General features: G+C 33.1%; 3 protein-coding genes across 6 annotated transcripts; 1 reads left to right on the top strand and 2 right to left on the bottom strand.

Annotated features, from left to right (window-relative positions):
* Positions 1-597: 597 nt before the first annotated feature.
* Positions 598-6,686, bottom strand: LOC100807940 (serine/threonine-protein kinase GRIK1). 4 transcript variants are annotated; one of them, XM_041008506.1, is made up of 14 exons: positions 6,451-6,669; positions 6,290-6,359; positions 5,881-6,073; positions 5,367-5,768; positions 4,722-4,796; positions 4,594-4,638; positions 4,247-4,321; positions 3,000-3,087; positions 2,735-2,859; positions 2,122-2,217; positions 1,631-1,697; positions 1,421-1,536; positions 1,236-1,314; positions 598-1,082 (listed from the first exon to the last, which is right to left on the bottom strand). In XM_041008506.1, exons 4-14 carry the CDS (start codon positions 5,685-5,687, stop codon positions 937-939), a joined length of 1,233 nt encoding a protein of 410 aa, XP_040864440.1. In that variant the 5' UTR covers positions 5,688-5,768; positions 5,881-6,073; positions 6,290-6,359; positions 6,451-6,669; the 3' UTR covers positions 598-936. The 4 variants fall into 4 exon arrangements, with proteins under 4 accessions (XP_040864440.1, XP_040864441.1, XP_040864438.1 ...); XM_041008507.1 differs by having other exon boundaries at positions 5,367-5,778; XM_041008504.1 differs by having other exon boundaries at positions 6,290-6,686.
* A 2,713-nt stretch (positions 6,687-9,399) lies between these two features.
* Positions 9,400-16,092, bottom strand: LOC100804036 (beta-galactosidase 8). Its single transcript, XM_003543414.5, has 19 exons — positions 15,283-16,092; positions 15,111-15,206; positions 14,838-14,950; positions 14,696-14,762; positions 14,532-14,624; positions 14,203-14,346; positions 13,977-14,065; positions 13,701-13,806; positions 13,502-13,589; positions 13,162-13,280; positions 12,623-12,784; positions 12,214-12,416; positions 12,030-12,124; positions 11,328-11,437; positions 11,043-11,156; positions 10,650-10,751; positions 10,177-10,388; positions 9,754-10,090; positions 9,400-9,664 (listed from the first exon to the last, which is right to left on the bottom strand). Exons 1-19 carry the CDS (start codon positions 15,445-15,447, stop codon positions 9,557-9,559), a joined length of 2,523 nt encoding a protein of 840 aa, XP_003543462.1. The 5' UTR covers positions 15,448-16,092; the 3' UTR covers positions 9,400-9,556.
* A 7,999-nt stretch (positions 16,093-24,091) lies between these two features.
* Positions 24,092-24,941, top strand: LOC100500034 (uncharacterized). The gene has a single exon (NM_001248974.2). It carries the CDS (start codon positions 24,157-24,159, stop codon positions 24,892-24,894), a length of 738 nt encoding a protein of 245 aa, NP_001235903.1. The 5' UTR covers positions 24,092-24,156; the 3' UTR covers positions 24,895-24,941.
* Positions 24,942-25,676: the final 735 nt, after the last annotated feature.

Below are 25,676 nucleotides of genomic sequence, written 5' to 3' on the forward strand. Positions count from 1 at the left end.
TAGATAAGGAAGCTCTTGATATTTGTTGAAGGAACCTTTCCTAGCGACCAAAATACACGTTTTTTTTCTTCTTAAAACGATACCAATATCCTCCATGCAACGGTGCATGCTAGCTATTGGCTATAGTAAGAGAAAGAGCCGTGGAGAATGGGATTTGTCAGTTATATATAGTTGAAGACCTTAAATTGCAAGTCAAATGGTAAAAACAAAGCTTAAGGAGGGTGGTGACGCCAATACAGCCAAAAACTGCCTCTACTTTTGTTTGTTTCCGTGGATGAAGAAGACTTTTCTTCTAGAGTACCACGCGTTTACGACAACTAGAACCGAATTTATGCAACGAATAACAACTTTATCCCATTATATTATAATAGTTGCAATGGCTTTTGAGTTGGAACTTCTCACTTCTCATATAAAAGCAGATTAAAAAGTAAGTTCAATAGCCAGCTGCTCGGCGGGAGGAGGTTTGGCAAGAATCCACTGTGTGACAAAGACCTTAGGAGTGGAGTTTCGTAAATTTTGACAATAAAAAAACTAAGTTCATGCTTAGCGTGGATTGTTGAATAATCAAATTCTTTGAATGTTAAACCAAAGCAAATGTAAAAACAAAACACTCCAAGGAATGTATAAAGAGTATGAACTGAACAGAATTCGGCACGTGTTTGAGAAAGAAAGAAAAAAACTCGTTCTATGCGAAAGAGCCGTATTACAAGACCTCTAAGTCCGTAGAGGACACCAAATGCTTCACAACACAAAAATAAACATGACTTAGTTGACTACATATCGTCGGTAACATGAACTGTATTTTCTTAATTCCCAATTATTCTTTGGAGACTCCCTCTATAATAATCATAACATCTCTCCGTGGGGCCAAAGTGGGGGAAAAATTAATGGGCCTTGTCACTGTACATAAGAAATCCAACTTAGAATCAGCGTGGATCAAGCAAGTATATCGCTCCCATCAGAGTCTTCAGTCACCATGCTCTTGCGTTTGCACCAACATAAGTACCCAGGAATAGGCCCATCTTCTCCAATAACCCAGATATGCTCAGCAACATCGCCCAATGTCATCCTCAGTTCTGGGTCTGCAGAACACAGTTAAATTGAGAAACATAAAATGATGGGCCCCCAAAATAAAATTAGGATGATGATGAAGCTTGTTAGTGGCGAAAGGAAGAGCAAAATTGAAATGGGAATATATAGTTATTTATGTCTGGGAAAAGTTGAATGCCACATACCTTTGCATAGTAATCCTTCTATTAAATTCTTCAACTGGGGGTTAATGTCATCTGGCAGAACTAAAGGATCATTGACTATCTGGATAAGGGAGGAAACAGTAAGCTCAGATTTCTGTGACAGGTTAAAAACATGTAGCATCAATTCTACTTAATATTATTAGAGGGTAAGTTAACATATGTCTTACTTTGTCATATGTGTCTTGAAGTGTGTCTCCAAGAAATGGGTATTCACCCAATATCATACAGTACAAAGTAACTCCTACTGCCCACGTGTCAGAAGCTTTACCATGATAAGTAAGACCTAAATAATATCAACAAAAACTGCACTGAAAATATGTACTTTCATAGAGTCCACAGAGCAAAGTATCTTGCAAGCTTGAAAAGAAATCAGTAACCTAAACAACATTCTGGTGCAGTGAAAACTGGAGTGCCAGGTGATCGACGGAGTTCATCATTGCCATCCTGCAAAAAGAAACCAAAGTGTTGATTCCTATTAGTTGTGAAGATATATCTTAGGACACATGTAACATCACCAATATATATATTCTCTATGATTAATCATTTTCAACTTCCTTGGTCCTGACCACCTCAGACAAGCTAAATTCTTCTACATACCATAGAAAATTCAAAATTCCAAAGAGTGGAGTCATAATCCCATGGATTCACAAAGACATGATATCAGTACAATGAAGCAAAATATTAACAAAAAAAAAGGCTTCTGCCTCTCAAATTATGTAAGTGACACATTAACAAGGTACATTCACCAGCTTTCTTTCAAGTTTCAACCAATCAAATTTTAAACTCATAAAATAATGTCACAGGCTTGGAGTAAACTCTTCAGCTTTCATATCTTTTAAATTATCATTAAGTTCAGTAATTACATCACCTCAAATGCCTGGCTGACACTGAAATCCCCTATCTTTACAGTGCCATGATGAGTAATCAACAGATTATCAGGTTTTATATCCCCATGCACTATATTCTGCATTGAAACAAATCAATATCGAATCACCATAGGAGCATAGTCAAACTATTTCAATGCATGTAACATGAATGTGCCTGAGCACGTACAATAAATGATATGTTGGTTGACTTAGGAAGTTTTTTAAGCACGCATATCTAGTATCATGTATTTCCAGTGATATGCAAAAATATACTTCAGTAAACTTTAGACATAAACATAATATTAACAGGCAACAGCTTCACATAGACAAACAAAACAAAACTAATTTTAAGAGTGCGAAGGATGGCATACATTAGCCTACAAATTACCAAATACAAAATTTGCAGCAGTGCCTACTGGCTATTCAATTCAGAAATGTTTTTGGTTCAGGGAAATCATAAAAATATGAAAGACATTAACTAAAATAACTGAAAATTATGGGCATATGATGGAAGGTAATAGTGTGTGTGAGTGAGAAGAGAGGTGGGGGGGGGGGGGGGGGGGGGGGGCACTGTATCATCATTAACCAGAAAAAGATTTGGCTCAGAGATAATACATGAGCATGGAGATATGTTAATCCTGAGACTATATCGCGCAAGTATTTCCTAGCAGTCTCTTCACCTAATGCACAAGGACGACCTGTACCCTCACACACCCATTTGCTTTCCACATATTCAAGTACTGTAAAAGTAAACAACAGCAGTTAAGCATAGAACTTATTGGAGATTCTTAATTAAGCTCGAGGCTCAAATACATATGTACAAATTACAGGAGCAGTCATCGCTATATAACAAAACCAAGAAGCAACTAGCATTGAGTACCCATGTAGAAGTCATCCGACTCTGGATCATCAATCACCTCAATGAGATTGACTATATTAGGATGTTCCACCATTTTCATAATCAATACCTGAAAATAACGTATTTGTGTCTATTAAAATACTGCAGGATCAGTAAAGAACATCCAAAAAATTGAGTTAAACAATGTAACAAATCATAAAATGAACAAAACAGGAAGTAAAATAAAAAATAAACTCTTGGAAAAAGATATAAGTAATGTTAAAATGTATTGGGAAAAACCAAGTCCCACATTATTAGAGATAGTGCCTGAATAATATATATAAATGGAGGACAACCCTCACCCTATGCGTTAGCTTTTGGGGTTGAGTTAGCCTCTAAAAGCTCAAATTCTAAGATGATACAGCCTATCTTAGCAACTGTTGTTGGGCCTATCGAGCCCCCGTTATTGGGCCGTTTTCAAACCACCTACAAATGTTCAGTCCTACAAACTTCACACTCGAAATGTCTAGTTCTCAACACGAGAGTGTGTTGGTGATCTCACATCAACTAGTGATATGCCCAAAACAGAGTATATAATTGGGAGGCAATCCTCACCTCTTGAGTGCTATTTTGGAATTGAGTTAGGCCCAAATCCAAATTCTAAAATCATATCAAAGCCTATTCTAGATCCATTATTGGGCAGCCTACCATATTATCAATGTACCAAGCCTAATAGTGTTGGCGAGAGGGGTGGTATTGGGATTTGGGAAAACCCAAATCCTACATAGACTAGAGATAATGCAAAAATAATATATATAAATAGAGGAGAATCTTCACCCTATGAGCTAGCATTTCAGGTTGAGTTAGGCCCTAAGCTCGAATTCTAAGAAAATGGAACATAAAACATTGGCAACAGAAAATAAAGTGTTTTCCAAAACTGACCTATATGCATGCTATGTTGCTATGGTATTAAAAAAATAACGGATGACAATATATTCCATAAGAACAGTAAATCTCTAGCAGCAGCAAATTTAGTAGTTGTTTCCATTTATTGTTAGTGAGGATAAAGTGCCATATGTAGCTGGCTAGCTGCTAGTTGCTAGGTAATAACCAAGGTATTGGCAAAGTTCACTAGTTCAATATATTTACACTTGTATAACATTTCAGAAACAAGTTATGATCAAAGAAAATAAAAAGAAAAGGCTAATGCCCTGAATATAAATGGGGACCCCCTGAATAACCCTATATTGTTCATTTTTTTTAAAAAAAGATACTAAAAAGAAATATACCTCACGTAGAACATCAGTCATAGCAGTCTCAGACGGTGCAACTCGAAGCTTTTGTAATTGAGACTTGTGAAAGGACTGCAGTTCAAAAGAGTTAACATCTAAATAATTGTGCCCGTATCTTGATTATAACATTACACACATGCATGTTGCAGTGAGGCAGTGAGCCTTTGATTATTTCTTATGTCCTAATGTAATACAGAGCAATTTGTCAGTCACACTAGCTAGTCCAACAATCTACCAATGTCGCAATTCCCTACTGTCAGGAGCAGTGATTACTGCCCTGTTACAAAAATATGCTATTATGAAGTAATCTGCCTGCAAGTGCTCATACAAAAAAGTGTCCTTACCTTAATTGCGTAATGCTTTCCATCAACACTACTTCGATAAAGAGCCTGAAATACATATCAGGGAAGGGCTCAGGGCAGTGGATTCCATGAGAATAGAGAAAAGATAATTCTGCAAAAACTATGCTTACCACTTTGCCATAGCTTCCAGAACCAATTTTATACTCTCGAACATATCCATTTATCATCTTGTTCCCATTTTCATCCTGAATATTTAAATAAAGGCGATGATAAAAAAAATAAAAAGATATTTATTACAGTAGACAAACTTTGCCTGAATACAGATCACACCATTCAGATAGGTTTAAACACACTGACAAGACAAGAAATTCAAGACCAAGACTAACATGTAGAATGTAATCTCTAAATTTATGGTTACAACTTACAAGTGAAGGAAAGTAGAACAAAGCAACAACTAGCGAGAAAGAAATTGCACCAAAACATTTCAAAGTTCATCCCTAATTCAATGTCATGTCACCAAAAATGGTAAAAATAGTGTCTAAAACTAAACCCAACTTCCCTTTATCATGTAGCAGTCATTAAAAGTTAACAAGCGTTTTTTTGTAATTATATTAAATAAAATTAAATAAATTTCACAAAATTTCAAGTAAAGGTCTGGATACCATAAGGTGATCGAAACATGGTGAATTCAGTTTTCACCAACAATGAACTCAAGACCACTAACATATCAAAACAAGCCAACCTAGTATTGACGTTTCACTATAAATTGAAAGCAACTTTATAGCAAAAAACAAAAAAGCTACTCCCATGGATACCTCTGAGCGATCAAGTTTGCAAGTCTCCTTAACAGGAAACGGCCTGCAAACCATGCCATTCTTAGCTCTAAAGTTTAAAATATCCTCTGAACGGTTGCGTACAGCTTGCACCTCATTGTCATCTACACTGGTGCAGTTACTAGTAACGTCACCACTATATGTCTCATCGCCTTCAGTTTCTCCATCCAATAATAGCCCCTGGGAGAGAAGATTACTGATGCCACGTTTATCCCGACGCCGTCGTCTTGGTTTTTGGACAAATCCGAAGCAACCACAGCAGCCCATCATTTTGGAAAATGAAAAACTCTTATAATCTCCCATCACAGCATCAATCTGACTCACCCTCAAACGGCCAAAGCCAATATATATCCTAATAACTAACTTCTCTTCTCTCTGCTGACCCTGCAAATAGCTTTCACAACAGGAATCTCATCAAAAAGGGTGAAAGCCAAATTGGGTTAAGCACAATCACAAAACAAGATTGTAGTTTGCTCCATAAGGGAAAGATGATTACCTGATACGAGAGGAACGGAAGGGCCTCAAGCCCTGTTTAGCATTGCTATTCTAATGGATGCCATTCAGCTAGGTGGATTAAACGGCTACAGAAATTAAAGCCAGTACGATTCACACCCAACATTGCGATAACTCCAGTTTATAACAACGGTTGCAGGCTCAGCCCACAACTCACCACCAAAAAATTCGTTGACCTTTAGCATAAACAGGAACAGGAAAAAAATTTAAAATTAAAAAAATATAAAAAAAAATAAAAGCTACAGATTAATAAAGTAATTTTTATTGAATATCGGGAAAATGGAAATAAAAGAGAGAACAGAAGCTTTGGACGCCATCAAAGAGAAACGTCAACGACGGAGTCCATTATTATAATTAAATTACAATAAATAATAAAATGTTCAACAATTTACCCCTCTCTCTCTCTTTTTCCTTGGGGAACATGACAAAATGGAAGAACCCTATCTCTGCGGCTCCGAGAGCCTGAAATTCCAGGACGAATCGACGGCTTTTAGAAGTAAGACTCGGAATCGGAACCCTAAATCCAAAATTCAATCGAGAAAGCTGCAATTACCACAGAAGCAAGCCGAAGGAAACGAAAACCCTATTGCAATTGTGATTGTGAATGCGGTGGGATGGGTAATCGGAATGCAGAAAAACCCTAGGCGGAAGAAATCGATCGATCGGGAAGAAAGAGAGTGAGCCAAAAAATGATTAAATACATCGAAGCTAAAAAGAGGGGCAGAATAGCAATTAAAATTTTTGTTCAAATTTTATTTTTAGGAGGAATCCAACAACGGTAACAGGTTGGCCACGTTGGGGATCACAATATAAATACAACTTATAACTGTTTCTAGCATTAGGATTACAATCATTTTTAATTGGTTTAATTAAGTTTTTCAGTTAATGACGTGAGAAGAGAATGTCGTCATCACTATTAATAACGTGTCAATAATAAAAAAAAAATATTCACCATTTAATAGAAGAAGACTAATAACATGAAAAGTTGAAACAAAAATTTTATAAGTAATTATTCGACAAAAAATGAATTTTTAGATAAATTCAAAAATAATTTATTTTTTAGTTATGAACAACTTAACTAAAGTCAATCTGAAAAATAATTTTTTAGTTAAAAAATCATAAAAAATATTTTTATCAAAATAAATAATTTAATTTCAGATAAAATGATAAATAATAAATTTTACTATTTTATTAAAAATAAAAATAAAAATGATAATCATAAATTTAAGTTATGTTTAAAAGTAAATCTTATAAGTTAATAAGAACAAATCATTTCTCAAACACTTTTATTTGATCAAATATTTATAAACTTGTCAAAAAATAAAAAATTAATTAAAATAACTTGATAAACATATATGTAATTTACTTTTATATAGACTCGAGAAACTTTATCCTATTTTTTTTTAAAGATAATTCCTCATTCAAAATAAGAAATACATTAAATTAATAAGATATTTTGTATTGATAGGAATAAAAGAATACTATTTGAAATTTACAATAGCTCACCTATCAATTTATCATGTTAAACAACTAAAGTAGATTAATGAGATAATATTAAATGTGAAATTAAAGAGTTAAGATGCGTAAACAAGATGAAATGGTGAGATATATATATTTTGGGTCCAGAATAATGTAGGAAAAGTGAGGGAAGACATAACATGTTACATGTGTACATTGATCATAGACCGCAAAACACCAATTATATATGATTTAAATAAGTTTTTCATATTTGAAAAATAAGTTGTTTTCATATTACTATCTAAAAATTCATTTTTTGTTAAATACTTCCATGAAATTTTTTTATGTTTCAATTTATTACATGTTGTTAATTTATTTCCATTAAGTGATGACATGACAGACAAAGTATTACGTCATCACATCCAATCACTGACACTTCATCACCATATTATTAAAGGTGATGATGTGACAATGACATGTCGTGGTTGTGCGCGATGACGTGATACTTCATTTATCACATCATCATTTAATGGAAGACGACTAACGACACATAATAAAATGAAACTGAAAATTTTTTAGATACTTGATTAAAAAAAATTAATATTAGATAATAATCTCAAAACAACCTATATTCTATCAAAAACTTAATTAAACTTTTTTAATTTATAATTTATAATATACATACACATATAACAATCTATTATAGTAGTAATTTTTAAATTAGTTTAATGAAAAAACAACTTTTGTTTTCAAAATCTCTATAGTTTCTGTATAGGTAGGAATGGTATTCTTAAATTGTTTTGTGGTTCATTGACAAAGAAATAAACGTTTTTTTTCTTAGTGTGATTAGTAACCTTTTTAAGTTTTATAGTATTAAACTCAAAATTTAGTTGAAATTGATAGTAAGAGATTATTTTTAACTAATAATACTGGACAGGTTCAACTATTTGTTAAGTACTTCAGTTTGTGAAACATTAATGACATAGATTTGAATAATGTGTATTTTCTTATAAATCTCTCTATTATTTTAATAAAAATAAGAACTAGTATTCAATAAAAAAAAATATTTTAAAAATATATTTAATATTTAAAAAAGAAAAGCCGTAAAACATATTCAATATTATTATAGTATAAAGGAAGTAGAAGAATTATTTAATAAGTACTGTAAGAAGATTGAGAATTATAGTGCCATCAAAATAGTTTTTTTTTAATATATATGATTTTATTTAATCTCCGTCTTACTCCCAGCTTCAAGTATGTCATTTAGCAATTGTTACGCCTTAATCATGATCAAAACCTTAAAATTTGTTGAAGTTGTGGCATCTCAAATCCCAAATTCGGAGGAGGGTTTTTCTTCTTCTTTATGTTTTTTCAAGTTGAACTTGCTAGTACTAACGAAGGATTGCGTAATACTGATATCAGTCATGAGTCATGACAAAAAAAGACATTCTTCATAAACGAATTGTTCATATGCTTTGTAATGTGTATGTATCAAAGAAAAAAACATGGCCTACCATAATGTTTCCCATCGCAATAATTTTCTTAAATCTTGTACTGGTCACATGCACTAAAGCTTTGCATTTATTCCTTAATAATGGAAGGCTCAACTTGTTTGAGAATGCTCACAGTTTGTTGATGACAGTACGACACATTAAGATTGAAACCACTACCCCTGTTTAATTTACGAAAAAGCACTTGGAGAAGCATTTGGTTGATTACTATTTTCTACTGATAAAAAAACTTATGAATTTCAAATGTTCCATACATCCTCTTCTAATTAGTAAAATTTTATAATACAATTATGCCACACTCCCAAGTTTCAACATTGTAAGCCAGTGTTTAGAGAAGTTTAGCTTATTTTTCCTTTGTTATTTTCTTCTCATGTGAATGTTTATGTTGAAATTTATCTGAACAGGACCTCACTGTCCAGCTTCCTCACACCAACTCATGAGAACAACTTGTCTTGCAAGTTGGGAAACCAATCATCCTTTTTCAGTGAAAGCAAGCAAAAGTAAAAATACCATTTATCACGTACTATCTTGCATCAGCTTAGAGACTTTTCTTTTTTATTGCATGTGAGACTAAACTGTTTTAGTTGACTATATTTTCTTGGATGTTCCTAAAATTACAAATCTACTTTTGCTTATTAGAAGGAATCATCTTCAGAAAATTGGGAAGTGTTATTGAAGAAACATGTCTGTCTACGCACAAGTAGCTTCAACTGCTAAACTTTTTGCCACTCCTCTACAAGGGTTTCCGAATGTCTCACTTGATACTCCAACACTACAACTGCTTGATCCAATGCAGGCCTGTTTTAAGATCATTTGAGTCAGTTTAAACCAAATGAAACATATGAATCTAACCAGGGAAATAGAAAGCTAAAAATATTTGATAATACCTTCTGCACAATAGAAAGAGCCTTGTTGCTGCTGCAGCGTCCGTGGTAGAAGTTACCACAGGTTCCAAGGGGTGTTCCATAGCTAGCAAATTTAATGGAAGAGATGACTTGGTTATCATGAGGGCAAGTGAGTGATAGCACAGGACCTACTTTTCTTCCTGATTCTGTATCTGAGTTCCACAAGTCTACGGGTGGTGGGTGAGAATCGGATACATGTGCACACAAACTTTCTGTCTGTTTTGTGACAAAAGATATTTGTGTTGGATCACCTCCCTTTTCCTCAAACAATACAAGAATGTTGCCACTTGGTTTTAACCACGATCGCGGTACATGGTATCTGCAGGATAAGTGTCTTAGTGACATCATAAACTCAAGATTATCTTCATTTTTCAGCTCTTCTCTTTTATGATATCCAACACTTACAGTGTCTGTGATGGCTTTCCACAATTCCTGCGACATTTGGATGCACTGTAAGGTCCTCTATAATTGCATGAGTCCGTGCAACCAGCATCTGAAGCCACATATGTAGGCCAGTATCGTCCGATGCTTTGCCCATTCACCCAAGCCTCACCTTTTCCCATCCCCGTGAAGTCAATTGCAACTGGATCACTGCCGGATGGAGCAGCAAAGGTTGTCTAATCCAACATGTACTACATTAGTTAGTAGCAGAAATATTTTTCTTATATTATCATTCCCTTAATTTAATTGCTGCATGCTATTGCGAGTTGAAGATAACAGTTGTAGACACTGCTGAGAAAAAAACTATAAGGATAAAATGAGACTGTATAAGAAGTGGCCATGAGGATGGGAATCATTTAATTGTCTGTAAGCACAGGATAAGTATAATTTCAAATTCCCTTATAACCAGTGAAACAAGAAAATGAAAATCTGATTACCTTGTACCAAATCAATGGTTGGTTCTTAGGGAAGGTAGATTGTGAATTCCACTGTCCAGAACTTCCACTAGACAGACCTAAGTCTTCCCCTTTGAGGCCAACCTGTATCAAGAAAATTAAGACTGCTTTCTATGACTTCAACCAACAAGGAAAAAAGCAATCCAATCGACTTGAGTTCTATAGCTTCAGGCTCTTGAAATAAATGATAGAATTTTATTCCTTTTAGCATATAAACTTGTTAATCTATGAAATTCATAGGCAGGGAAAGAGAAAAACAATGTAACATGCAAGTAAACTTCAAGGATAGATTTAAGTATTGCATGAATCTCATCAATGTTTACTCGAGTTTTAGAAAGGATAAAGTATAGTCTTTAACCAAATGTGAAGACTAACCTGATAAGTCCACTTCTGGTAGGAGAGATCAAGTGTGTTGCCATTTGCCAAACCTTTCAATATCACTGGACCAGTGATCCCCGCTCCCCATGTGTCAAAAAAGGCTCCATAGTTCTGATGTGTATAAGGTCTAATTAGTTGATGTAGTAATGACCAATGAGATAAATCACTAGACGAGCAAGCTAGATCATGTGGGATGGAAACTAACAAGCCAATGCATAATTGCATACTATAAACCATAATTTCCTCTCTTGTAAATGCTTATCATGGTCAGAAAATCTGAACCTGAAGTCCCACGGTTAAACTCAAGAGATCAATTGTGTTCTTTCCGGCCACTAGTGTGACAGGGATGTCCACAGTGAACTTATATTTGCCACTATTGCCTGTTTGACTCCCTGAAAAGTTTTCAATAATATCACAGATAATTAATATTAGTTAACAAGAAAAACCCAAAATTACAATCATGTTAAAACTTGGTGTATTCTCTTCTTCACATTTATTAAATCTAGACTTTGGTAACATATTTTGAACCACTTCGAGTAGTACTTAATGTTCCATGTAATTTCAGTAATTTGATTTTTATTTAGGTTAGATAGTTTTAAGGTCATAAAATTGGGTGAAATTTCATCTAAGAATTTTAGTTATGTCTTTCTGATCTATAGCCAGCCAAACACTTCTGATTGCCTCCCTATAATGAAAGGCAAGAGTAGACTAGGTTGCTTTACACCTCTCTAAGTCTAACTTCATTACCAGCACTTCAAGAGGTGTGCCAAGAAGATAGGAGGGAAGAACCTATTTTGGAATGCAGGCCTTAAAATGATAACAAGGTCTACATAACCAGCAATTAAAGAGGAATCTCAACTCATTAAAGAAAATAATACATAGGGATTCAATTATATAAAACATAAAAACAGAGAATATTTAGGAAGAACATTTGTAGATACAGGATACATATAATCAATTGACAATGCTTTAGTTTGTATTTACCTGCAAGCTTCCCATTAATAAAAGCATGAAGGGCATGACCAAGTGATTCAATGTGAAGGACAGTTTGAGAACCAGCATCACCCTTATAATCAATGCTTTAAAAGAGCACAAAAACAGTGTTATCAAGGAGCAGAGAATTATAAGTCAGAGGGAATGTCTTTCAACCTTGGAGGCCTATATCTACCTTAATGAGTACCACAAGTAATCACTTTTATCAGCTGTTGTATTTATTTGCTCCAGTAATCCAGTTTGTGGGAATGAATCAGCCTTTGAAATACCCACTGGTTCACTTATCCAACTCCATCCTGTACTAGAAGCTTCTGAAGAACCGATATCTTCTTTTAAAGATTCAGTTGTGAAGCTTGAAATTGCAGATGCAGAATTAATCTGTCATACAAAAAAGTATTTTTAACAGAAAGGTTTTTGACTATCGATACATTAATCACAAAATGACTATTAATTACACTTTCAAAGTAACTCCCATCAGTTAAACTATCTACTTTGATTGGGAAAATCAACCAATATCACATTTTTTGTTACGAAATCCATTTGCGAAGCCACATAAACATGGAAATAAAGTTGGTGAGGCAAACCTTTGCAGTATTAAGCACTACATTCTTGCAGTCTGGTAAGATGCTCACAGACCATGCAGGCAAGTGATATGAATTGCCACTAAAGTTTACTGTTACATCAGATTTGGTGTCTACGTTAGCAAGGAAGGCCGCACATACAGATCCTGTCTTGTAAACTGCCGCCTGGGGTTTAGATATTATACAATACATTATAGACAGACGAATTGTTCATAAAGCATATAAAATGTGGTAGTGCAGAAAGAGAAACTGGCATCAGCATACAGCAACATTTTGTCACAAACAATAAAAAGCAACACTTAGGAAATTGCAAAGGAGGAGGTGACCAGAGAAACCTATGACAATGAGCCTGTATACAATGGTTAATTGTGTCAAAATTCCACTCTAAGCAGGTCATTTCCAGGGAAAGAAACTTCCAAATTTGAAAAACTAGGAGAACTTCAGGTTCAATGGTTCATAATAAGTTTATCCAGAAATTCCATCCCAAGACATGGAGTAAAATGTTTTAATGGACCAAAAGTTTCAAAATAAACCATTTATACCTCTAGGTTTGGACCAAGGGATGTAATTGTTGGATCAGTAGCTATCAATGCTTCTTCACAAAGCTTTATGGCCTTATGAACTTCTTTAAGGTGGCCCCACTTAGGCTGTCTAATAATTCCTGAAGCCCATGGTAAAGAAATTTATAAAAACCCACACAACATTATCAAGCGTAATTTGTCTTATATAAACAACAAATAAACTGTACATGCAATACTGTTTATTTATATTCTTCAATGCATATAGAAGATAAGCTGAACTCAACTGACAATTGGTGGTGCATTTGTGATGTCTACGATGTCAACAATAGATATGCGATATGAAAGTAGAATGAGTGCATACCATACTCATCAATTGGTGCATCATAATCATAACTTGTAGCAATGAAAGGTCCACCAGAAGTTCGGTCAAAGTTGGTCCCTCCATGGTACTGTTTTAGAGCAAGCAATACAAAGTGTTACAGATTTCCTCTTAGGGACAAATTCTTTCTAGAAGTATTATATAAAATGAACTTAAGCCACCACATTTAAGGTTGCATTACCATATAGTAATTTTGAAATGTTCCTCCTCGCTGGAAAAATCGTGCCACGGCAAATGCAAGATCTTCCACAGGCCGGTAAGGAACAGCACCACCGAACGGAAGAAACCTACCATTCCAAAGAATTCAAAACAACAATAACAACTAAAACCTTATCCAAATAATTCAAAAGATAAAAAAAAAGAGTGGAAGTAATAAGATACAAAACTGATCAGATGGCATTTCAAGGGAAACATTTCATTGAATAGCCAACTGATTTAAATAGAAAAAGACGCTAACCATCCACTCCAATTCTCAGTCCACATTTTTGGTTTTGTGTTAGAGTTTGGTGTAAATTGATCGCAGTAAAATCCATTGCATGTATTAATCTGCGGGTGGTTACAGTATTAATAAGGTAAAATGAATGTATACATCATACTGTGATTGCTCTTTTCAGGATGACAAATAATCTAGTAAAACATAAGCCACCAACACTTGATGTTGACAAATAAAAGAGAAAACTTACAATTGGATCAGGAGCATCAGCTTGCTGACACATGACCCATGGAACCCCTGTATCAAGAGATGTAGCCATAGTTGCTGCCCACTTGATGTAGGATTTACCCGCAGCACCATAGGCCGAATCAATGTTTCCATATTCATTTTCAATCTGACATTAGTAAGACAATTATTCTCATATTGATAAAACATAACCCAAAAATAAAAATCCAGAAAAATATTATGATTTGTAAGTTATAACTCTACTTCAACATCTGGTTGTTACTAATATCATTAAAAAGAACATATGCAAACAAAGTTGACTATGTATATAACCAAAAAACATGACATAAAAACCTGAGATAATATAACAGGTCCTCCCTGTGAGGCATATAGATTCTCTTCCTTGATCATATCCACAATTTTGGCAGTGAATCGCTTCATTTCTGCCTGAATACAAAGTTCTGATGAGTGTACTTGGATCCAAGGACAACATCTCGAAATGAAAGGAAGAGGGTTACCTTGAAGGGTTCATTGTCAGTTCGGAACTTGATTCCCGGAATGAAGTGTAGCCAAAGAGGGAAACCACTGTTGAGAAATGAAACCCCTCAATTAGACATGAACACCCCTAGAAAATAAAGAAGAGAAAGGACCAAACTTTACCCATAGTTCCATTCGGCACACACGTATGGACCAATGCGGAGATGCACATATAGACCCGCTGCAGCCACTGTCTTCACAAATTTCACCAAGTCCTTCCTCCCATCAAAATCATACTGCCAAATTTCTTTTCATGAGTCTTTTCATTCAAAATCACACACACACAAATCAAATAAAGAAAACTGCTCAACATTTCATGTGTTCAACAAATGCAATGCTGAAACTAAAAGCCATAGGAATGTACAAAAAAAAAAATGGGAAGAGAAGAAAAAGAACCTGGCCTCGAACTGGTTCGTTTAAATTCCAGAAAACATAAGTCTCAATCACATCCAATCCTCCATCTTTGGATTTCTGAATAAGGTCTGGCCACATCTGCAACATTACCCTCTTTAAGTTCAAAGAAAAGACACATACAAACACAAAGAAAGAGAGAGAGAGAGAGTGAAACCTCTGGAGTACTACGAGGGTAATGGATGGAACCAGAGATCAAGACCCTGCGCTTGCCGTCGATGACTAATGCTCGATGATCATACTCCACATTGGCGCAGAACAACGTGGGACTGTGAATGCAGAGCAACCAAAACAGAACCAACACAATCTGTGTCGCTCTCATATTTTTTTGTTTTTCTGTTTTCCAGAACAGAGAGAACGGAGCAAACCCACAACTAAAGTAAGAAACTTTTTCAGAACCAAAGTGGCAACAAATAATGAGGTTGCCTTGTTTGTTAACACAATGCAAAGCAACCTTACTTTGCTTTGTGTGTTATTTGGGTCGTGTCTCACATGCGTGTGAAATGCAAGTGGAAATGATGTTGCTTTGTGAGTAGATATAAATGGAAAATAAAAGTAGTTGAGGAAATGACAGAGATCATAAAACTTGGTGAGAGGGAAGGGAATCAAATGGGAGAGGAAGGAGAGTGAAGAATATAGAGCCAGGTTAAGCAACTACTATATATGTACATTTATTAGTTAATTAATATTTATTTAATCTGCAGTGAGAAAAGGACACGCCAGGTGTCAGATGTGTGTGTTAACGAAGACAAAAAGGTTGTCGGTGAGATCGTCGTGTTGCTCTGCGTGTGAATGGTGGAGGGTGGAGAGTGGAGGAGCATAGAGGAAAATGGGGTCTTTTCAATCAATGTGAGAAACTGATCACAATGGCGGTCAAAAATGAATAGTGAGAACTGAAAAGAGAAAGTGGGATGTGGCGTACGGTGGAACGATGAGTGATGGAGTTTATGACATAGGACAATAATGTGATCCCATATTAGGATCTGCGACAAAGCTAAGGTTAAACTATTAAAGAACCACTGATAGAAAAAGGCTAGTGTTTCATAAACAGGGCTGCAGCTATAACCAGTACTAAAATTCATCTTTCAAGTGTGATGGGGCAATAATTTTTTTGTACATTCAGCAGAAATTTCATCTTTTAAAAACTAATTTATTATCGCCTCACGCATTTAAGGATGAAATTCATTGTTTATCTTCTTTTTTAAGCGTATCTGCATTTGGTTGGATATTCTACTCTTGGTTTTTGGTTGTGATGTTTTCATGCTTTTTAGAATTTGTTTTCATTTAGCGAGTAAAATGTATCATTAAAACCAAACCAATTCTTAAAAGTCTGAATATGCAGTTTGGAACAAAGTGTATTATTAAAGGAAGAATTTTACTGATAATGATCTTAAAAATTGTCGCTTATATAGATATAGATATATGCGATTTCTACTAAAAGCCAACACTTAAAATCAAATTTAGTCCTTCTATACCTTTTATTTCCTTTATGTTTTTCTAAAACCAAAATCCACACTTAAATACTAAAATACATGATGTTAGAAATAATTAGCACAAAATAAAGAATGTAATTACTCCTACAATTTATTAGGGTAATTGTTTTTTCGTTTTAACAAGACCATATATCATATATAAAATATGAAAAAAAATTGGATGAATTGAAAAAAAAAATATCATATTAAAATAATATTTTTATTAAATAAAGACCTGGCTGATTATAAAATTCATTTTTTAATTGGAATAGTGTTTTAATTTTTTATGTAATAAGAACGATAAAAAGAATTGATGAAGAGAAATGACATAAAAACGAATATTTTACACTAAAATTGAAGGGAACTTATATATATATATATAAAATAAATTATGGACATAATTATAGATAAAAGGAAAATTAGGAAGGATCTGAAATAAATGAGTCAAAAGTCACGAATTAAAAAAACGATATACTTCGTTTGTTGGAATAGGCAAGTGTAGTGGCTATACGCCATAAAAAACAACAAAAAATTATACTAAAAGAAAAAGAGCTAAGTGGCAAAATATAGTGCACAAGGGAACCGGCCAACTACTAACTACTTCACCAATATCAGTGGTCATAATTAATTAATTAGCATCAATTATCATCAGTTATTGGATTTTTTAAAATTAAATAAATTCCTGTAAAAAAATTGTCGGGAAGATAAGTAAATATAAATGTGTTAATTTAAAATATATGATAATTTTGATTTATTAAAATTAAAAAACAAACCATTACTTTGCTTTGTATTATATATATATATATATATATATATATATATATCCATTTTAAAAGAATTATTATTTCAAATACAGGTAAAAATAAAAAACTAAACAAAGATAGTGAAAATTTTAAATTTATTAAAAAATATAGAATTAATAATTAATAGGGAAATATTTAAAAATAGGGATTAATTCATAACTCATACAAAAAGTTTAAAAAATAAAAATAAAAGAATAACGTGTTATTAATTATTTGTTAAAACATAAAATAAGATCGAGATTGAACTATAGTGTTTGTGTGGATATTTTATAAACTAAATAATATTGTATTATTTTAAAACATTAGATAATGTAAAAGTGATTGTTTTTGTCCAGTAAGCATTATGTTACAAGCAGAAATTAAAGGATGTATTTAATTTCTTATTGTAACAGTAACATGCACCGTCATCACGGGGGGAGTTTTTCTTATACCGAATAGATGCGACCACTTTAGGATTATGACATTTCGTTGGAGTAAATAAATAGCAGAATTCAACGGTTGATCACTTACTTCAATTTCATTCATCTTTGCTGCAGCACAAATCAATTTCATTCGTCTACTGCCACAACTTCCACACCTAAATGACAAAGAAGTGTCTCCTTTTTCTTTATTTTTCTCTGAAATTTTATTAGGGTTCATTATTAACAGTTTGATTAATTAGATAGCTTCTTACCTATTAATAACATTCAATTATCGATGCCAATTAAGTGCTGTAACTAACTGTTATTGCGATTTCAGGGGACAAAGCTTTTCTAAAATAAGAAAACCTTTGAAGCAGTATAGATGAAGGTGTATTCATCTTCAAATTAAGAACTTCAATAAGTCATAATCGAAAGAGACAGATGATTTATAATATGGAAAATAATTAAGTAAAAGTAAAATACCTTAAATGTGTATATAATGTAAATAAATTTAAAAGGAAATGATACCTTTGCATGCCTTTTTGGCTCAAAACTTTTTTAAAAGGTAATACAATAATAAAAATGAAGATAAAAATAACATTTAGTTTTAGGGTTTGAACTCAGCGCGGTCCGTGAGAAGAATGAACAAAATTGAAACTTGGTAGGCCATGCATGTCACGAACTGTGATGGTTGAGTCATTCAACAATTCAGCTACAATTTTTTGCAAAAAATAAAACCCAGATTCCATTGAAATCGTGTTTGATTGGTAGGGGCCTTTGCAAAAGCATAGTATAACTCAAGCACAGCCAGCTTCCATGCGATATGTGCGTGAATTTTTTTCTTATTCTGAATTACTCAAATTTGTGAGCGATTATGAAAGAGGTTAATTTGCAAGAAGCGTTGGATGAGTATTTCCTAAGCACAGCCATCATGCAAATATTATTATAAGCACTTTTTCACCTAAAAAACGAGAGAGTGGGACCATATCAAAGCGACACAAATTGTGAAATTGCGGAACCACACTAGGCCATAGCAACTGTAGTAGGAACTTGACAATGGCTTCTTGTGTCGTATTCACCACTAAGAAAAAAAGTATTGGATTTCCCAATTTGCCGTGCGAGCTACACTTCAGTGCAAAGTCAAGAATTACAAATTAATAGATTTCAAAAGTCATCCATTCAAATTGAAGTTAAAATAGCCATATGGCTTAGCAATTTATATATTCGAATTATATTCTATTAAATATTATATCTTTACACTATTAATTAAAATTTAACTCTTGTGTTAAAAGGGTAATATCCAAAATATTATTGTAAATTTTTTTGTAAGAACGTGTATTAAGGTCTTTAACTCTTTCATGTAACTCAGATATATAAAATTAATTTTTAATTTCAAGATTTAATCATAAGTTTCTTATTCTTCCCTAAATATATGTTCTATGGGACTAAATTATGATTTTACTCTTCAAACATATACTTTTTTGAATTTATTTTTTAAACTTATTTCTTGAATTAAACTTTGAACACTTAAGCCATGTTATCCTATATGATTTATAACGTACAAAAGTTTTATAAAAGAATTGATGAAAACAAAGTTGCATAAAAAAACATAAAATAATTGGATTAACATTTGATTTATAAAAGAATAAAAATAAAATAGAGGTGTATCTTTCAAAAACATTATGCATAAGCATCTTGACCATGGAGCACCCAACTCCTAGTAGCCTTCTAGAGAATGGGTTATGGGCGGTGCGTGAAAAGCTAAACTTTCTCTGTGTTTACCTCAGATTTTTGTTCTACAAAGAAGTCAAAATCTAAAAATTAGGTTGCAATAGTGGATGTTAAAAATCTAAAAATTAATGTTAGTGGAAAATCATGGACATTTTATCTATAACATCATTGTGTTTGTGGAATGCTCTAATATATAGTTACTTTTTAACGTTGGAGAATAGAGAAGTACAAGACGTGGGTTCTTTTCTCTTTGTCTAACATATAAAGTTTTTTAATGCGTGGTTTAGATTATGAACTAGTTTGTTGAGCCGTCAGAGTGCACGAGCCATCTTTGTGTTTAACGTATGTATTAAAATAATTTCTAAATTCTTTTTTTACAATTTTTTTTTGTCTGTAAATATACGGTATATTGATTTTTTTTATATTTGATATTAAATAAAACATGTTGGCATGCAATTAAATATGTAGAAACTCTCCCTTAAAAAAATGTAGAAGTTACTCTAATGAAAAGTTATCAATTAAAGTAATCTAAATTGACGATTTTTTTTATATTCTATTTAGAAATTAAAATTTAGATTGAAGGTATAGATAATTGGCATGAACTCAGTTAAAAAATGATATGAAAATTCACGAATTAATCTATAATTAGAAAACAATATTGTTAGGAGAACATGTACATGAGTATATCTATAATATCTATAATTCATACATAATCAAGTATGAAAGTCCTATCCATACATTTTTCTTCATCACAGCAACTACAATACTCTTATTACTGGCATTAATCAAGTTCTTCGCTAGATCATATCTATGTAAATATTGTTGGATTAATGGTGTTTTAATCCTTGGAAAAATTTTAAATTTTGGTTTTTGTGCTTGACATTTGAAACATAGGTTTTAGTCCAAAAAATATCATTGATTCTTAAGAGGACAAAGTATTAATTTTAGAGACTAAAGTTTACGTATTTTAAAAAATACAAGGATGAAAACTTTTGTTTTAAAAGTTAGGGATTAAATTAACTACCGAGTACATAAATCAATTTATCTTGAGTTTAAATATTAAATATATAATTGTGTTAAATATTTAGAAAAAAAGTTTTGTCATAATGATCATAATTAGCATATGCAAGCATAGTTATCTCTAGTAAAAATACTCATGGTCTTTAACTTTAGATTTAGATAAATTATGAAATGTTACAAACATGTTTATTTTAATCATAATTTTTATTTAAAATTGAAATTTTTTAAAATCCCTATTTATTTGACTCAAAATTGATTTATTAGTCTATTATTTGGCACTTTATGATAATTAGAAAATATTTTTTTTTTGTTGAAATCAGATTTTTGGTGGGCTTGGGCATACTAACCCATTTTTGGCCCAAAACGACATTTTAAAACACCAAACCCAATTAGGTGTAAAATGAAAAATTATGGATAAAAGGTGGCTGGTTATTGACGCCAATTAATGACTCAACAGCCTAGAGCTTTCCTTACTACATCCTTACATTTTTTTTTGAATTTTTGCATCACTTAATAATAGAACTTTCCATTATAAGTATGGACCATCTCGTTGCCTTGTGAAATACACCTATGGTTAATTTTAATAATTTGTTAATAATATTAAATATATATTTTTAATATTATTATTAATAACATTTTTTGTTTTATTATTATTAAGTGGGAAACCAAATATTAACAATGAAATTCAACACACCTATCCAAACCAAATATATAAACTATGTTGTTAGTTTTTAATTGTTTGACTAGTTAAAATACTCATCTGACTTTTTACTATATAAATCATAGATTTTAGTATTTTTTGAAACATTACTTTGACAAAAAAATTTAGTTAACTTTTAACTTTTTTTACTGAAAAACTTATTTAATTATTTGGTAAACAAACTTTTTTATAAGTTTCTCTATAACTTTTATTGTTTTTTTTAATACTAGCTTTTAATTATTTTTTTTCGATATATTTATTTATTTTCTTGCTATCTTTTTAAAATAAATTATTATATTTATTTAAGTATAGAAATCTATTTTTAAATATATATTTTTTATGTGTATAAAAAAAATTAATTTGAACTATATACTAGCATTGAAACGCATGTCTTTATTAAAAAGGCTAGATTTTTTTTCTTTAGAAAAAATCCGAGGAAAAAAATATAGAAGAGATGATACAGATAAAAAAAAAAGATGGACACTTCCAATTTATTTCATATACTCTATGTTCATCCAAACAAAATGAGGTAAATGTCCTATATGGTGAAATGCATTTTTATTTTTTTTACTTAAATGCGTATTCCATTAAAGATTAAACTCATTTCCTCAACGACCATCCAACTGTGGCAGCTGTCATTTTCCTTCTTTAATTTCACTTATTTTATTGTAATGTCTGTGTTTATTAAAAGACTTGATAATAAGCATCTTTATTTAGCTGGCTTGTGTATTGCGATACGTGCCTTAAGTTGCGTTTGATGCACGTTGTATTTACAGTATAGAAGATGCAAATCTTAACACGATCTTGTGTTTAATTAATGGAGCCCCCAAATTCTGTTAGGTATAAAATAACCACAACAATCTCATTTGAGTTTCACAATTTTTTTTGGTCTAGAAATATCTCAAAAAGTAGTTCATGGTGAGTAAATATTAAGCAAGTGAACCAGGCATATCACATGACAAAAATCTGTTTTTTCTTATGCTTTTAGGTTTTTTTGGTTTGATTCCTAAAAAAAAAGGTTCTTTCGTTAGTAAAATAATCATTTTCATTGATTAAAACAAAAAAATGTTGCCTGAAATTTAAATTGCTATGGCCACAACATTCTTATTGCAGTAGCTGCAGCAGCAACTGTATTTGGCGGTGATTACATATTGCATTGGTAGCAGTTAAACGCGAACCGCAATTTGAAACCTTAATTGCTTCTACACAAAACTGAAGCATTGTTGGGAGCCACCATGATGCATATTCTAAAGAGCGACAATTGATTACCCATGCACACACACAAGCAGAAGCTTGTAACTAAATTTCATTTTATATGAACTCCTTTTCCAATTAAAATCGAGTGCACGTGAAGTGTGAAGCCTCTTTTTCATGACTCTAGCAAAGTGGGATTGAGATCATTTCCTGTTTCTAAATAATGGGATATGATTTTTGATCCACAGAGATGCATTTCTTTAACCAATAAATCATATATCAAATAATGATGAGTGCTTACATTACATGATAGAATTTAGTATTTTTCTCTTTTAATAGTATCATTTATCATTTAAGATTAAAAGATGATACAAATCGCAAAATTGTCAGTTCAAATGTAGAATATTAATCATAGCTTGCCGATAGCTAACCAAAGGGGGAAAGAACTCTAGAGACCTTGATCCTGTTTGTGGGATGTTAACTTGAGCTGAACCTTTCATGTTCCAACACTCAACAGCTAATTTTTCCAAGCTGATAAACAAATATCCACTAATGGATTTCCTTAGTTGAATGGTCAAGATCAAGTCAAAATGAGTATTTGTTTTGTTAGTTTTAGTTATCAATGTCGTTGCTAATTTTAATACAAGTTGTTCAACCTTTCAAACCACTTTAACCTTGGTCTCATTGGTTTATGGCCATGTGCACACAATAGCCCTGGAGCTCCACAATAACTGAATTTAAAGATCAAAATATCTATACTTGATCATATGAAGCAATAAAATAGAACCTTCAAAGTGAGACTTTAACTTGTAAAGAAAAAGGGGTTAAAGAAGCATTTGACAGTTAGTTACATTTCCTTCTTTGTACATACACAGGACAATGAGAAAATTTTCTCAACAAAAGCAAAAGGACACAATCATATACATGACCCACAGGCATTGAACACCGAGCAAGTAGCAATGCAACGTAGGTTAGAGGTTACCATCCAATATCCATGCGGGATTTGATCAGGGAACCCAACTCACGTTACTCACCCAACCCAAATTATCATTAATCATCCTCAAATTATCGAAACAAAAATAAATAAAATAATGAACTTGTTCCTTAAGATATCGGCAAGCACTGGATTCTCTTACCAATTTCAGAACAATATCAACTTACAAGCGAACGTTAAGCAATCATGCTCATCTTTTTTTGCCCCCACTTGAGAGATCCCACTGTTTTTCCTGCTTTCCTAAGCAAAATCCAAGTGGCTACTACTAGCCTACTACATTACTACCACCACCTCTCCATTGACACACACACCCCACCTTTCAATAATGTCCAAGATGATACTATAACAGCCTAGTTTTTTCTTTTTCTTTTTTAAATAAAAAGTTTAGATGAGTTAGATCTTTGGAAACTCACGAGGATCAGGATAGGTCTCAAGGCTCAACGAGCACCTATAGAGATATTTATAAATTATTTAACAACAATGTTCTTACATCAGCTACGATAATTAAACCCACGTCCTTTTAAGATGTGAATTCGTTTCTTATCAACCCAATCAACTTTGCTAATTGCTAACTAAACATTCCACCTAATTTCATCTTAATTCCTTATGAATCCTCAATAAATTCCACACTCCTTCCCTCACTCCCACACCAAGCAAGGACCACTCTTCCATTCAGTCATTCAACACCTCACTCACTGATTCTCAGAACACAAAAGATGGTGATGATGATGAAGAAACACCTTCTCTTCTCACTTTCACTTCTCCTAATGGTTCTCTTCACTTCAGCTCAAACCACCCCAGCACCATCACCTTCCTCAGCCCCAACAGACATCATCAGAATCCTCAAAAAAGCCGGAGGATTCACCACCCTTATCCGTCTCCTCACCACAACACAAGTCTCAACCCAAATCAACGCCCAGCTTTTGAACTCAAACAACGGATTAACAGTGTTTGCACCAAACGACAATGCCTTCCAAAGCCTCAAACCCGGCTTCCTCAACTCCCTCAACGATCAACAGAAGAATGAACTTATCCAATTCCACGTGCTACCAACATTTGTTTCAATCTCAAACTTCGACACTCTTAGCAACCCGGTTAGAACGCAAGCCGGTGATGACCCTGATAGGTTGGCATTGAACATAACAAGCTCAGGGAACCAAGTGAACTTGACAACAGGTGTTGTTAACACCACAGTTGGTGGAAGTGTTTACTCCGATCACCAGCTCGCGATTTATCAAGTGGACAAGGTTCTTCTTCCGAGGGATTTCTTCGTTCCTAAGCCTCCTCCACCAGCACCTTCACCTGCTAAGGCTAAGGCTTCTTCTGCAAAGAAATCTACGGAGGGTCCTTCTGCTGCGGATAATGACTCTGCTGCTATCAGCTTGAAACACATGAATAGAATGTGGGTGATGACCCTTGCAGTGGCTACTATTGCAGCAGTGTTTTCGTTGTGACAATTATGATAGCTTGAACGAGTTACTGGTACATGAAGTATGCTACTTGGGGTCCGATGTTGTTGTGCTTTGTTAAAATTTTCTACATGCTTTTTTTGGGGGGATTGGTTGGATTAAAGGGGAATCATGAACTTTTTCTAGCACTTTTTAATTATTCTTTTGCTTCTTTTTGTATTGATTAATTCAGTCTGTGGTGAAATATGTATTGGATTTTGAAGGTTTTTCTTTACTCGTTCGCATCTTATATTGAGAATTTTGTGTATTGTTAGTTGCCAAACGAAGAATTTTTTCCACAAGTTTCAATAGAAAATGGGTCACAAGTTTCTTTTAGTTTTCTAGTGTTGCGTGTAAGTTTTGTTTAGTTTTATCCTACAGTTTCAAGTACGTACATATATACATAGATATATTTCTCGTTTGAGACTTCTATTGAGATACTGGGTTCCACTGAGGAGGATTAAGTGTTTTTTCAAATATAGATTTGAATCGAAATTCACAAGCTGGTAAATGACTAATCCTTCAAGTGAATCTTCACCCATTAGTATTTCTTTTTCCTATAAATATTCTCCATGAGAAATAATCATGTTCAATGACTTAAGCACCAAATGTGTGTTTACCACTTTACAGAAAACTAACTTTCTACTATAGATAGTATTGTTGGTGTTTATAGCAAATTTTTAATATACCACTATGCTTTTCTTCATTTTTCTGTCTCTATATTATCATCAAATACAAATTCGAGTGCAAAAAATAATTCCCACTATGGTAATAAGAATGATGGAAAC

Source organism: Glycine max, chromosome 13 (genome assembly GCF_000004515.6).
Source record: "Glycine max cultivar Williams 82 chromosome 13, Glycine_max_v4.0, whole genome shotgun sequence".
Classification (NCBI taxonomy): Eukaryota; Viridiplantae; Streptophyta; class Magnoliopsida; order Fabales; family Fabaceae; genus Glycine; species Glycine max.